Here is a 16,229-nt window from a genome sequence, read left to right as displayed (position 1 = left end):
TATTTGAAATGTTTTAAAAGTTTAACTTAAAACTTGGGTCCTATATATACCTACTTAATTCCTTACATATATATAATGTTATGACAAAAAGATTGCAGCTAGCTAGCTATAATCATCATATATAAACTTTATACCGCATCGTTACCACTGAAGCTAATAGCTGTTTTCCACTTTTGAACATTCCAGTGGATGAGTTCTTATCTTACGTTCCTGATTTGTCACAGAAGCCAATTGTCACAAGCCATCAGGATTTTCAATTTCAAAGTTTGTGGGCAACATGCAATGCATAACACTATCCACAAACGTTTAGAATGAACCATTATTATCAATTTTTGTCGCATAGCACCAATCTATTTATTTTCTTTAATGAGGGTCCATGGTTTTTCTACCTTAGAGAGTTCAAACCCATTTTTGAAAGCTGATATGTCTCTGTACTCTCACCGTACAAATAACTAATGTTTATTGCATTAAAATATATATTATTATTCTCCAAGTTTTCAGTCAGGTGCTTTCTCATGCCCCTCTCTCTATAAATAAACATAGAAGGTGGCTGGTGGAACCTAATAATTAAGCAACAACATCATATCTTTGTGCCTTGTTACTCATTTTCTTGGTTCAAAGAGAGATGGAATCTCAAAATACAAACCAAGAGAAAGAAGGGGTAGTTGGTCGAGTATTGGCCTTGCCAAAAGTTGTTAAGGAGAAGGTGTTGGGCATTTCTAGGTTAACAAAAGAGATAGCAAAAGATGATCCTAGAAAAGTGATTCATTCAATAAAAGTGGGTCTTTCAATCTCGATGGTGTCTCTATTTTATTACTACCAGCCATTATATGAAAATTTTGGTCTTTCAGCAATGTGGGCTGTGATAACTGTAGTAGTGGTTTTCGATTACACAGTCGGTACGTAACTACGTATATATGTTTGTATGTATATTTCAATCATCAATATCAAACTAACCTATTATTTGCTTAATTTTTTGCTTTGTTGAACTAACTAATCAATTTTTATGACACGTTTTTAGGAGCCACTTTAGGACAAGGTTTGAATTGGACAGTTGGAACGTTTGGAGCTGCTGCTCTAGGTTTTGGGGCTCATCACTTAGCTAGCCTATCTGGAGCAACAGCGGAACCCATATTGATTGGCGTGTTTGTCTTCATGCTAGGTAAAGAAAAAGAAATTAACAAATAAATAAAGTCAACAATAATTAATATTTAAGAAAAAAAAAAAGGCCAAAAGAATAAAGCTCTAGCTATTTTCAATTGATCATCGTTGATTTGTAAATTGTATGATTAATTTGATTGTTATTGTGTGTGTGTGTTTTGTTTTTCTTTTTACTTTTTTGCAGCTGCCATAACATCATTTATAAGGTTTTTTCCGAAAGCGAAAGCAAGATATGATTACGGGATACTTATATTCATCGTGACATTTTCTTTTATATCCGTGTCTGGTTTTCGAGACAATGAGGTGTTGGAAATGGTACATAAGAGACTATCAACAACTGTTATAGGGGGTTCGGCTTGTGTGATGATTTCCATTTTTATTTGTCCTGTGTGGGCCGGCGAAGAGTTCCATTATTCCATCGCCAACAAGTTGGAAATACTTGGCGACTACTTAGAAGGTTTGATTTACAAAGATTTTCATGGATTAAGTCATAAATTTCATTTGCAAAAAGCTATAATAGATGGCTATGTTTATAACATGAGAATAGAAAACTTAATCATGTATAACTTGTTATATTTTAGCTTTTGCACATGAATACTTCAAGATATCAAAAGAAGGAGAATTTAAAGACAACAAAGGAGATTCTACAGACAAGTCGGTTTTAGAAGGTTATAAAAATGTTCTAAATTCTAAAAGTAGCGATGAATATCTGGTGAGTACGCTTTGTATACTCTCATCACTTCTTCACTTTAATAAAAATCTCATGTACAAATCTCATGTAGTTTTCTTTATTATGTAGGTTAATTTTGCAAGATGGGAGCCAGGGCATGGAAAGTTCAAATTTCGTCATCCTTGGGACCTATACCTCCAAATTGGTGCCATTTCTCGTGAGTGTGCATATCAAATGGAAACTCTGAATGCACACCTTAGTTTTGACGTCCAAGTATACATCATGAATCTTATACTTCTTTAACATCTTATGTCCAAGTAAAATGTCATTGAGTAGAATTGGCAAGTAAAGGACAAATTATTATGCTATCAAATTACTATAATATATTTAGTCTCAACTAATCTTCATGTGGAATATAATTAAAAAAAAATTAAACCATTAGAAAGACTTAATAATAACACCAATTACATGTCATGTAATGACTGGTTGTGATTAAGATTGTTTTGGACCATGTAATAATTCCTCCCTGTATACATAGACAAAATAAACAAATAATTTGAATTTCAACTATTGTCATTTTAGAACCAAATAATGAGTTTGCATGTACTCAAATATAAACTTTATTATGGGCCATGATTACATATATATTGACATTGTTACTTGTTGCAACCTTTGTAGGGATCCTCCAAAATTCGTTGTACAATCCAAGAGCTTTGTTTAGAAATGAGTTTGGAATCTAGCAAAGTGTTGCAGGAGCTAGGATCATCAATCAAAACAATGACTATGTCATCTTCTTCAAATACCCATGTTGCAAATGCAAAAGTTGTAGTGAAGAGCCTTAAGTCATTGCTCCAATCAAGTTCATCAAAAGAAATAGACCTTTTATCACTTATATCAATTATGACAATGACTTCATTACTGATTGATATTGTTGAATTTATAGAGAAAATAGCAGATTTAGTTAATGATCTTGCCACCATTACACATTTTCATATTGATGATACAAGCAAATCTCCAAAACCAAAATCATCACAATCTCCACACTATGATTGTGCTGAATCGGGTAACAAGACTAATAACCTCCAACTTATTATTCTAGTTGAGGAGTCAACGCTTGCTGTGTCAGAGAGTGAAAAATCAATCATAGTTTGACAATTCATATACATGTAGGATTGTAATATCCATCATTGTTTCAACCTTGGATCAAAGTTATTCACAACAAAAATTAATGGTGTATTACACCATATTGAGCATTCAGAAGACATGATGTTGCTTAGATCATGAAAGGTCTCTTAAATACAAATTAATGTTAAATTTGTATCGTGAATTTCAAGATTAGTGAGTATCACTCTCATTTTAGTTTTCTTTTGTGACATTAATATCATGTTAACATATTTTTTGTATTATGAATTTGTAATTGTTAATCACTCTCTATTTTACTTAATTATTTTGTCAATAATCTCCTATTAAACCAAAGATGAATGAGAACATCTACCACTCCATTTTTTATGATAACAAAGTCATGATTTTGATATATAAATCATTTCAGGAACCATGCGTTCAAAGTATAGAAGAAATGTAGATTTTTTTTATTAAATAAACTATCTTCTATCAAATAAGTAAAATGAACAAGTGTAACACTAAATTTCAACTACTTGTTAGCGTTTGCATCTAAAGTCTAATGCATTAGACCAAGGTCCGTCTTTTAGTATACAAAAGTCCGATGCTTGTATAAAAGTCTTCATGCTTAAATCAAACCCTAAAAATGTTTATAAATAACCATTGATAAGTGTTTTTATAATCTGTACAATTTATAAATGCATATATGCTTTATTTCCTCTTTTATTCATATACTCAAAATAGTATAGTAAATAGTTACATTGCAACATCTAGAAAATAAAATACTACAAAAAGAATGTTTAAGTCTTGCACTAGTGCAAAAATAGTTTACGAGATCAGGCGATTAAATTAGTATTATTACAATTGATTTAATTAATGACGCAATGAATGATTTGAAATTATACAAATAAGATATGATGAATACCAATTGATTTAGTATACTATATTTCAGATCGGTTAAAAGTTTACCTGATTTTAAATGTAATATACTAAAATGGTTAAAAAAATAAATAATTTTAAAAGATAACTTTATCTTTATTTTTAAAATCTGTAAAATAACAACTGATTTAGTATATTATAATCTAAATCGATTAAAAATTTAACCTATTTTAAATGTATTTTATTTAATTGGTCAGAGGATAATCAATTTTAAAAGATAGTTTACATTTGAATTTTTTCTCCAACTACTTCGTCTACCCTCTTCATTTTAACTTTTTATCTAGCCACTTTAACATATTTTTTAGTTTATCTTTCGCCCTTGAAGTAGCATGCTCAAGATGGTCGTAAGGGGGAGGGGCGTTAAGGCCAACATCTTTTTGCATCTCGACGCTGGGCGACGACAATGGGAGCCAGAGCAAGACTTCTTTATGCAAACAAGAGTGATGGTTGAGGTTGCAATTGTGCGAAGCCATTAACAGTAGCGGAACGCAAAGGGCTATTCATGTAGTGCAAATTACAACAAAAGGGTTGTGTGACGTGAATGAGAGCAACATGGTAGTGAAGGAGCTTGGATATGGTGACAAGTTGTTCGTGCGACCAAGGTTATTGTTCACTAGATATGTGTTATCATCATGCACTGCATTTCTTTTTGGTGCACTAAGTTATCATTTCCAGTGTTTGTAGTGTTGGAGTTGTTCCACGGATCTGTAATATCATTATTGTGCATTGCGTTTCATTTTGTTTTTGGTGATTTTGTACATAGCTTTTCAATTACATGTAACTGTAAAGTGAAGATTTGTCTTTTGCTTTTTAGCGACTTAGGTTGGCTTTATATATTTGTTCAAGTAGGTTGGCTTGCATGTAGGGGTGGTAAAATGAATCAATCCAGCCCGTTTTAGCCCAACCTACCAATGACTTGTCAAAAATGGATCGGGCTAGCTGACCATTGAAAAATGGGCTGGGAATGTTGGTTCACCCCGCCTAAAGGCGGGCTAGCGAACTAGCGGGCCAACCCACGTACCACTAAAAAAAATTACAAAAAAAATGTATTTTATGTTCAAACAAAAAACTACTACAAATAAATAAATATATCCGCATGAAATTGAAAATGCATACTCATTGTGTATAATATATGTTCAACAAAAACAAATTACAAACTAACAAAATCAAATAGAAATTAGTCTACTTACAACAAAATTAAAACTAAATTACAAACTTACAAATTACTATTTTTTTAACAAGAACCTCAAATGCGGACTAGTGAGTTGTGATGGACTAGCCCACAATTTCGCACGGCAGGTTGGTGAGCTTGGAGAGATGAGCTTGGCGAGTTGGCGGGTTAGAATGATGGACCTAGGTCACCAAATTTTGACAAGTCAATGGGCTGACCGTGGGACACGACTCATTTTGTCCTACTTACATGTAATAATATACATTATTCTTTTGGCGCATGCTGTTAATCATTTGTGTACCATCACTAATGGTTGACGAATTCCTTGTAAAGCTTACAAGTGCGAAGATTGGCTAGAAGAGGAAGATGTAGCAGGGTTGGCAAGTGTGGTATGGGTAAATTTTATGTTTAGGTATATACAAAATCATTTCTTAATAATTGACTTTGTATATAATTTTTGAAATTGATTCACATTTGATTTTAAAAGTTCTTACATATAAAATTAGTGGAAACAAAATCAATGTTAAATCAATTTTGTACGTAACCCAAAAACAATAAATTATATATATTTTTTCAATAATGCACACACGTAAGCCTCCTCCACCCAAACACCAACAATGTTTAAACCTCTAAGGGTGCATTTCCTTTTTCTCAAATTGACCATTGAGTGAAAATATATTCTGTTATTGTCCCCTTCCTGCAACCAACTTATCCTTTGTTGATCCACCATTGGGTTTCTCTTGGTCCATATCTACAAATCCTCCCTTTTGTTGACCATGTGCCAATTGGACTCTTGGATTGCCAAGTGGCTCAATATTGTTAGTACACTTGGCTTCCTTCTTAGAATTGAATTTGATGCTCACATCCACACTTTGATTAGATTGAAGAACTAATTTTCTTAGGTTGCTTTCGGCGATCTAGGTCCCACTTTTTTCACCACCTTGTATACTTTCTACTAGCTTTGTTTGATATGTTATCCCTGCAACGTCTACATTACAACTATTGTACTCTTTGAATTGTCCTTTTGTCTCTTTTTCTTTGTCACCTAGTGAAAATGTCCTACAAATATTATCATAGTCCAATGTGTAACGGTATAAATCTTCTTTGTTGAACCTCTTTTGACGATGCATGTGATGAGCCAAGAATTGGGTCACGTCTTATAACTCCGCATTTGCCTCCATCTTTGTGTTGCCTAAGCACTCTGCGATAGATGAGATCAAATCCCTCCCTATACTGCTCTCCGTTAATGATTCCCCACTTGAAGATACTTGAGACTTCTAACCAGCAATTACAATGGGTTATCTTTGCAACAAATTCCTCAACCACCCTAACTTGACAAATAATTAAGCCCATTAATTTTGATCTTGTTACTATATTGAATTAGTTGTGGGGAAGCAGTTTTAATAAGTAACCATGCTAAATCCACTCTGGTAAAATCACAAGTTTCTTTGTCTATCGATATGAGTGTCCCAAATATACTAACAACCTTTGAAAAATAGTCTTGACCCCATGCTTGGAGAGGAATGTCGTAACACCTCACCCACACTAATTTGTTTCCTATTGCAATGTGTGAGGTCCACTTTTGTATAGAATGGAATAATGACCAAAAATTATCCTTTTGAATAGCCAACTTTTCTTTTTATCCTTTCCTCATAAACTCCTGTTATTAGCACCATATCTCCCATGTATCTCACCTTGGTCTCTATTGCCTCATATGGGACAAGAGCCCCTTACAAACTTTCGAAATTAGTTTCATCTTTTAATCTTTCTATCCAGCTCTCCTTTAACCATTTGATGTTTCCTTCTTTAACTTTGATGTTTGTGCCCTTCCACTCTTTCTTCTTCCTCTTCCACATCATCTCCATTTTTTTTCTATTCCATTTTGTTATCATTCCTTTTTTGTTTGTTCCTCTATTTTCTCCGTTAACCGCTTGTTTATAAGTTTTCTTTCAACCTTCGTCTTTATTTTGGTTATGCATATTGTTGTCCCCAACTAACATTAGTTCTTCCATGTACCTTTAAGGTGTTTTTCTAGTATCATTGTTTTTCCATGCGTCTCTCCTATATTTTTGAACATTGACGTGCATTTTCATGCTTCAGATGTGTATCTTGTCTAATTACTTCTCTAGCTCCTTTTCATTTTTAATCACTTTGAACCTTACAAAGCCATGTCACTACTCTCATTTGTTTCTCTTATTGGCTACCTTACCCCATCTTTAAAAAATCTTACATATGTCTAACTTTTTGTACCCATCTAGCAACCATGAGAAGAAGAAGGTAGATATTCATTCGTTCTGTTTCAGTATGTTTCTTTGGTCCCCACCTTTATGTTCTTTGTCTCTCTCTAACATCTATCTCTAATATTAATTTTTGAAATTAATTTATAATTGTTTTTTTGCGAAAAAAAAAATTTAAACCTTACACACACATTCGACCCCCTTCTTTGTGTTTTTTGTTTAATTTTTCATCTCCTTTTTCATAGAACATACCATAAATAATATGATAAATGTTATGAATATGCTCTCTAACACTATCTTTATTATGGACCATAATTACATATATATTGACTTTGTTATTTGTTGTAATCTTTGTAGCAATCCCTTGAAATTTGTGTTACCATCCAAGAGCTATGCTTAGAAATGAGTTTGGAATCTAGCAAAACCTCGACGGAACTAGGATCATCAATCCAAAAAATGAATACGCTATCTTCTTTGGATACACTTGTTGCAAACAAAAAAGCTACAATGAAGAGCTTAAGTCTTTGCTCCAGTCAAGTTCATGGAAAGAATGTAGTAACCCAATTTCGTCCGGAAAATGTCAATTTTGTGTTAAAAAAAATAATAAATAAACATAATGAAAAATCAAAAAAAGACAAATAGAGAAGCCAAATCTTCCTCCGCATCAACAAATATATTTTGTGGCCAACGAAACTTTTTTCCTTATCCTGTAAAGTTTCTATATTAGTATAAAAGTTGGGTTTTGGTGCCATGCATAAAACAATTCTTGGAATTGCAAATTAGCAAGCTGGCATTTTTTTGACAGCATGCTTTGACTTATATACGATTCTTGGAAGAAGGGGAGGGGATAAGAATAAAAAGGGGGAATTTTGGGGGATCAAAGAAAAAAAAGGGGAAGAGCCATAAAAGGAGAAGGAAATGTCTAAACAAGAGGGAGACCGTCAATGAGGTGCAGCCTGGGAAACACCTTTGAGAAAATCATCTCTTGCACAGTGCACCTTCTTACAGGCAGGATTCACATCAAATCTGTAAGCAAGCAGCTATTTTAAAAACTTTGTGAGTATGATGTGATACATTTCAATGGTTTTGCAACCCCTGGTACTACGTTCACATTGTATAAAGATGTGTTATTGGCTTTTGTTTTTTCCTACCATTATCAATTTTTCTTACAGCATGATTTGACATACTTTAGTGTGCTTTCACTATTTATTTCCTACACTACATTCACCATGTATATGTGTCATGAATTTTCGTTTTTTTCTTTTTAACATCAATAGCTTTAAACACGCAGTTTGCTATTTTATGTGACCCCTTATATCTTAGCTCTATTGCATTACGTAAAGGTTTAACCCCCTGAGGATGAACTTGCGTGAAATCACCGTTTGAGCTTGCATATATGAAATCTATATAAATGAAGTTTGTTAAAATAAGCGCATTGTTTATATTTTATTCTTCCTATTATTATAACAATATTAATTATATATTATTATAGGATGAACTATTAAAATTTAAATATCTTTAGTGATTAATAATAGAATGGTTAATATTCGAAATTTCAAATATGATTAATTTGACATAATATCTTTTTGATCTTAAATTCTTAGAACACAAGCCGTTACAGTTTGAAAGTTCTAAATCTTTTAGAATAAAACACTTGGTGAAAATGAAAGCTAACATTTGTAATTTAATCAATGTATAATAAACATATTTTAAAAGAAATTATTTGAATGTGACATTCTCTTGATTCTAAAGCTTAAAGGTGCAAGTTGTGACAATTTGTCACCTTAAAGCTCTTCTTATTTAAATTTTTAAAATATAATTTATATCAAAAAAATATTACCACAACATTCAATATAAAATATTCAAAGTATTTGTATCAAAAATTTTATTGGAGGAATGGTTAATTAGATGTGACATCTTTTTAACCTTAGAATTTAAAGTACAAGTTGTGACAGCTTATCTTTAAATTTTTTCTCCAAAAACAAAAATGTTCAACCAAGAAATTTTTTAACATCATAACATCTCTAGCAATAATTATAATTATAATTTTATTGAATTGACTTTGGTGTACACCTTGGTCAATTTTATATTTTTAGGGTAAATGAGCTTAGACAGTTCAAGAATCCTATATTTAACAAAAGTAAATCTAATTAAAAAATATCAACATACAAATATTTTCTACAAAGAACTACGTGACTCTGATTCTTCATTACACATGAAGATATGTAGGAGCAAGAACTAAATCTTGTCGAGCCAAAAAATAAAAAAAAAAATATTATCCTCCTTTTTATATAACAATAATAATTTTAACCTTTTTTTCAATGCATAATTTAAATTAGTTAAATAAAATATATTTGATAATTTTTGTGAGATAAATATTTTATAAATTATAAATAATTAGTTTAATTAATTAAAGGTAATCGTCTTAGGACGAACGTTGTGAGGTGCTGATACCTTCCTCACACGTAATCGACTCCCGAACTTAAAAATCTGGTTTTCGTAGACTATTTTCTATTTTATGGTTTTTCCAATGTTTTTCCATAAAAAACATAGGTGGCGACTCCTCTTTTTCAATTTATTTTTCGCCGTCCCGTCGCGACCGAGGTTGCTACAAAGAAATATACCTTTTATATATCTATTATACCAATTGTGATAATGGCTTCCTTATTTTTTTGATATTGTTGGGTTAACAAAGAAAATATATAGTAGAATCAAGTTAATGAACTTGTCACCTTCACACATTTTGATATTAAAGATACAAATATATCTCCAAAACCATCGATCGCATCTTTTGTAATTAAATGTGTTCATGAATTGGGTCCCGAGATTGATAGCCTCCAACTCATTATTTTAGTTGAGGAGTTGGTGCTGTTGTATTAGGGAGTGAAAAATCAAATAGAATTTGACTAATACGTAAAGGATTGTAATAATCATCATTGTTTCAACATTGAAGCAAAACTATATACTCACAACAAAGATTTGTATTACACCATATTGAATATTTAGAAGGCATACCTTGATGTTGCATACACCATGAGGGTATTAAGTACAATAATGCTATATTTGTATTGTGAATTTTAAAAATTAGTCGTGATCACTCTCATTTGAGTTTTCTTTTGCGATATTAACATCATTTTAATGTATTTTTTGTACTCTAGATTTGAAAATGTTAGCCTCCTGTTTACGGTGGAATTAAGTTCTATGGGCTCTTTTTATTTAGACTAGCACGAAAAACGTTTCAATTTAGATATGTGATGTTTCTGAGTTTTAGTCTTATAAAACGAGAAGAGGAGTAGTAGGAAGATTTAGTGATTACTTGTTTCTAAAGATTCTTCAATAATTAACAAGCAATAATTTCCAGACATATAAATGTAAAGATGAACAGGATGAATAATTGAGATATTTGCAATACAAATCATGGTTCAACTTACATAACGTTCCAGAATTACAATGCTGAAGTAATACAATTACTTGTTTCTAAAGATTCTTCAGTAATTAACAAGCAATAATTTCCAGACATATAAATGTAAAGATGAACAGGATGAATAATTGAGATATTTGCAATACAAATCATGGTTCAACTTACATAACGTTCCAGAATTACAATGCTGAAGTAATACAACTACGTGGGTTTAAACGAGATAAACTAAGAAAACTACGCTAATTCTACTCCTAAAAAGCAAAGAAAAGTGGTCAAGAAATTGATACCCAGCAGATGCGTGCACGAAAGCCATATGCGCAGGCAGAGAGTGCTTACAGAAATGTGAGTATGAAATTTCCGACCTCTTGAAAGTACATATTTCTTCGTGTTTATAGAGTCAAATGAAGGTGGTTAATTTTAGTGCATGTGCGTCATGGAAAGGTAACCGCCATCCACTATGCTCAATAGGTGGTTTTAGAATGTAACCTCTCGTAACCGCTCGTTCCACTCTTTTTCTTTCCACTTCGATCCATTTTTCGTTAACCGTTCTGAGATAACTACTCACTACTTGGAAACCTTCAGTAATTTCCATCTTTCGAGCACTTCTCGGTTTGATTCGACTCATTTTTTCGACTGTATTTTGAATACGGACAGCTTGAGCTTTTGATACTTCCTGAAACTCCTGAATGTGCTTTTCGAGTTACCTGGTCTTCGAGTGATCCTAACAAATGCCCCCCTAGGAATTCAATCTTGATGCACATACTACCCAGAGAGATTTGAATTCCTATCGAGAGTTATTTTTGAATCCTCATCGAATGGCTTCAAATAGTGACTTTATATTTCTTCGATGAAAACCTATCTCGATCCTTAAATTTCAGAGTATTGGAACCTTGAAAAAACAAAAAGTGGACTCGGGCAGCACCAAAACTGTAAGTAAACTTGCCTCAGTATTCTGTTATTTGTTATTTCGAGTATCAACATGGAAACCAACTTGACTATAAAGATGTGTCTTCCCATCTTAGGTTTCGACCACAAAAAAGCCAGATAAAGGGAAGGGAAAACTAGTGATCCCTTCTTCCAAGAAAACTCAAAAGCCTTCCAGTGAGAAACTTCTTAAGGATGCGATGAAGTCGGTTCCCAAGGTATTTTTATTTTGATTTCGATCACCTTTCCTTCTTTCTTGATTTTTCTAGATATTTGCTCATCATAGGATGTCGAAATCATCCACATTGACTCTTCTCGAGAAATGTCGAGAGATATACCTCTTGTTCCTGGGGCATCTCAACATGTTCATCTTTTCACCAGCCTTCATTTTTGTAGTTGGGACTTGGATCAAGCCCTCCTAGAACCAACCTTCAAAGTCGAAGTCGAGCAGATGGTCGAAGACTTGCTTGCCTTCTCTGACCTTCCTCTTGCAATCCATATCGAGCTACAAGAGTTTACTCAGTCTTATACTCTTGCCTCAGATCTTCGATCGAAGTGGGCTACCACTTTCCAGGAAGTGGCTCAGATTGAAGTTGAAAGCGAGGGAGATCGTGCTAAACTCGAAGAGCTCCGCGAAGATCTAATCTCCGTTCGGAAAGCTACTGAGGAGATGATCCTTGTTTTAAAGAAGTTACAACAGGAAGAAGTAGATTGCACAGCGTCCATTGAAGCCTTGCAGCATGAGTTGAATACTCTTCGCTCGAAACAGGCCGCTTTGAAGACTCAAAGTCAAGACGTTGTGCAACGTCAGAAGAACTTAAAAGAAGAAAGCAAGGTTATCTCTTCGAGACTGGCCAAAACTTTGGAGCACAAGAAACATCTGGAGAGTCAATGTGTTGCTCGAAGGCAAAGCTTGGATGAGGCTTATAAGGCTTTTAAAGATTTCAAGTCCAAGCTTTGTAATAATTAGATTTTTCAATCTTGATTTTTTGAATTTCTCTTTGGCTTGTAACGAACAACTATTTAACATTCTGCTCTCTCATGAAAGTGTTTCAAATATTTTCCATTTATAACTTTGTTCACATTCGAATCAATTTCTTTAATCACGTATGCATTTTTCGAATATGCTTGCTCGATTATAAAGGGACCTTCCCAATTAGGAGACCACTTCCCAAAGTGTCGAGATTTTTGATCCATGGGAAGAATCACTTTTAACACCAAGTCACCAACTCGAAAACTACGTGCTTTGACTCTCTTATTGTATGATTTCTCGACTCTTTCCTTTGGGTAAATGAGTTCTTGCTCCTTGGCAAGATCCTCCATTAACTCTTCGAGTTTCTCATCAGAGATAGGCTCGATGTTTTCACCCTCTTCCACAGTAACATCCACCATGTTGACCCCCATAGAGACTGGTTCGGCATATCCAGTATGAGCAGCGAATGGGTCTGTGTCAACTTTCATGTCTTTTCCTTCGAATGTAAGACGACCATCAGTAATCGCCTTTTCGATCAAATCCCTGAAACGTACACAATTATTAGTCCAGTGGCCATACATGTTATGGTGTTTACAGAACTTCTTTCCTTTTCTTTGCTCGAATGGTGGAATCTTGTGATTTTCTGGAAGAATAATTTGCTTATCTTTTAATAAGATGTCAAATATTTTTTCTGCTTTGGTTATATCGAAACTGTATTTCTTATTCGAATTCCCTTCCATATTACCCCCTGGTTTTAGCATTTGACACTGGTACGTAGGTCCGGGACGTAGTTCTGCTAAATTAATCTCAAAATCTTCACTCGAAGCTTCACAGTTAGAATCTTCACTAAAATCAGAATTTTCTAAATACGCTACTTTCTTTTTCCCATTTAATTTGTTCGATCCTTCTCACCTTCTCAGCAAGTTGGGCCATGTCCCTCAATTGTCCATTTACTAATTTCTTGCGTATCGAAAAATCTAATCCTGTTGCTGCAATTCTAACTAATTCATGTTCAGGTATATTAGTATAGCATCGAGATTTCAATTGCCTGAACCTATTTAAATAGTCATCTAACGTTTCATTATTTTGTCTTTTAATGTTCATTAGATCGACTATACTAACCTTCGTTTCTTCTCTAAAGAAATGCTCATGAAAACTACCCTCTAACTGTACCCAAGTATGTATCGAATTAGGAGGCAAAGTGGTAAACCATGTAAAAGCATGTTTGGTTAATGAACTAGGGAAATATTTCATTTTCAAATATTCATTATTTGCTAAATCCCCACATTCAACCCCGTACCTAGCTATATGTTCCACTGTTGACTCAGTTAATTCTCCCGCGAATTTCGATAATTTTGGGACTTTTACTCCACGGGGTAGTTCTACCTGTGTGATATAATCAGGGAAGGCTGACACAAAATATGGACGTTCATTTCGACCTATATCGAATCCATGTCTATTGAGTATCCTCTCTACCATTTGGTCTAAATCATCTTGTGGGTTTTTATTAGGTCGAACTACGTTCCGGTGAAAATTCTCATGCCCCCCAGGATTTTCCATCTCATTCAGATTTCCACTCATGGCTCTCGAAGGTGACCCCTCACCTAATTTATCTCCAATTTTATTTATCAATTCATACAGAGGAGTCATAATATTATGCATTTGTGTTGACAGCAAATTGACCATGTCATGATTACTGTGGTCCATTTGTTGTCGAAGAGCCATCATGGCTTGGTTACTAATACCCGTAGGTATATAACTCCCTGGTCGAATCAAAGAACCCTCCTGACTTGTTCCTATACGCTGATACGGGTCTTGCATAACAAAACCCATGCCATTCGGCCCAGGATTATAACCATGTGGGGATACATGCATTTGTGAATTGGGTCCTATTAGCGGTATTGGCATTTCGACATGCACAGGTTGAGTATTTCGCCAATTCTGTGGCATACCCCAGGGATACTCTCTAGTGACATTCGCTAGTTCCTGAGTAACATTTGTTTGCCTAGCTGTGTTTTCGAGTAACACAGGGGATGAAGACGTTGCCCCCCTGGTTACATTAGTCACATTATCAGGATTAGAATTTGCTTGTTCTACATCTACGTGATTATTGTTGTTAGTGCCTGTTTCTCTATTAGACGTAGACATTGTTCTTCCACTCCTAAGTCTCATGCAACATACATACCCAAAACTAGTCCAATTATGTTCTAAATTAAACGGGTCCCACCGGGCGTGCCAATTTGTTTACGGTGGAATTAAGTTCTATGGGCTCTTTTTATTTAGACTAGCACGAAAAACGTTTCAATTTAGATATGTGATGTTTCTGAGTTTTAGTCTTATAAAACGAGAAGAGGAGTAGTAGGAAGATTTAGTGATTACTTGTTTCTAAAGATTCTTCAATAATTAACAAGCAATAATTTCCAGACATATAAATGTAAAGATGAACAGGATGAATAATTGAGATATTTGCAATACAAATCATGGTTCAACTTACATAACGTTCCAGAATTACAATGCTGAAGTAATACAATTACTTGTTTCTAAAGATTCTTCAATAATTAACAAGCAATAATTTCCAGACATATAAATGTAAAGATGAACAGGATGAATAATTGAGATATTTGCAATACAAATCATGGTTCAACTTACATAACGTTCCAGAATTACAATGCTGAAGTAATACAACTACGTGGGTTTAAACGAGATAAACTAAGAAAACTACGCTAATTCTACTCCTAAAAAGCAAAGAAAAGTGGTCAAGAAATTGATACCCAGCAGATGCGTGCACGAAAGCCATATGCGCAGGCAGAGAGTGCTTACAGAAATGTGAGTATGAAATTTCCGACCTCTTGAAAGTACATATTTCTTCGTGTTTATAGAGTCAAATGAAGGTGGTTAATTTTAGTGCATGTGCGTCATGGAAAGGTAACCGCCATCCACTATGCTCAATAGGTGATTTTAGAATGTAACCTCTCGTAACCGCTCGTTCCACTCTTTTTCTTTCCACTTCGATCCATTTTTCGTTAACCGTTCTGAGATAACTACTCACTACTTGGAAACCTTCAGTAATTTCCATCTTTCGAGCACTTCTCGGTTTGATTCGACTCATTTTTTCGACTGTATTTTGAATACGGACAGCTTGAGCTTTTGATACTTCCTGAAACTCCTGAATGTGCTTTTCGAGTTACCTGGTCTTCGAGTGATCCTAACACCTCCATTTCACTTAATTGTGTTGGTCACATGATTTACCTTTACTTAGAACAAGCGACGATAATATGAAAAAGATTAAAAATGTACTTTTTAACACACTTTATTTGATTGATTTATTAAAATTATAAGTTATAGTAAATTTTACGCCTTATTTAATGAATCTTTAATAATTTTAACTAAAAAATATAATTTTTTAAGAGAAGTGTATGTTAAAGAAATTGTTGTTAGCAACCATATTAATTTAAATTTGAGTTAAAATTATCATAAGACATAAATTAACTAAATAAAATAATTTTAACTTAATTACTAAATACGCAATTGCTTTAATATATGTTAAAAGATTGGGTAATAAATCGTCTCTAGTAAACGATTGACTTGGTTTCATACTATGAATAAATAAATAA

At 33.7% G+C, this 16,229-nt stretch overlaps 1 protein-coding gene across 1 annotated transcript; it reads left to right on the top strand.

Annotated features, from left to right (window-relative positions):
* The first annotated feature begins 388 nt into the window (after positions 1 to 388).
* On the top strand, positions 389 to 3,258 carry LOC109799217 (aluminum-activated malate transporter 2). The gene is made up of 6 exons (XM_020359770.3): positions 389 to 899; positions 1,022 to 1,162; positions 1,346 to 1,618; positions 1,743 to 1,873; positions 1,961 to 2,104; positions 2,510 to 3,258. The coding sequence occupies exons 1-6, from the start codon at positions 626 to 628 to the stop codon at positions 2,981 to 2,983; spliced, it is 1,437 nt and encodes a 478-aa protein (XP_020215359.1). The 5' UTR covers positions 389 to 625; the 3' UTR covers positions 2,984 to 3,258.
* Positions 3,259 to 16,229: the final 12,971 nt, after the last annotated feature.

The sequence above is a fragment of the Cajanus cajan genome, chromosome 8 (genome assembly GCF_000230855.2).
Source record: "Cajanus cajan strain Asha chromosome 8, NIPB_CcT2T_4, whole genome shotgun sequence".
NCBI classification, from domain to species: domain Eukaryota; kingdom Viridiplantae; phylum Streptophyta; class Magnoliopsida; order Fabales; family Fabaceae; genus Cajanus; species Cajanus cajan.
Note: the sequence above shows the minus strand (reverse complement) of the source record. Positions and strands in the feature narration are given on the sequence as shown.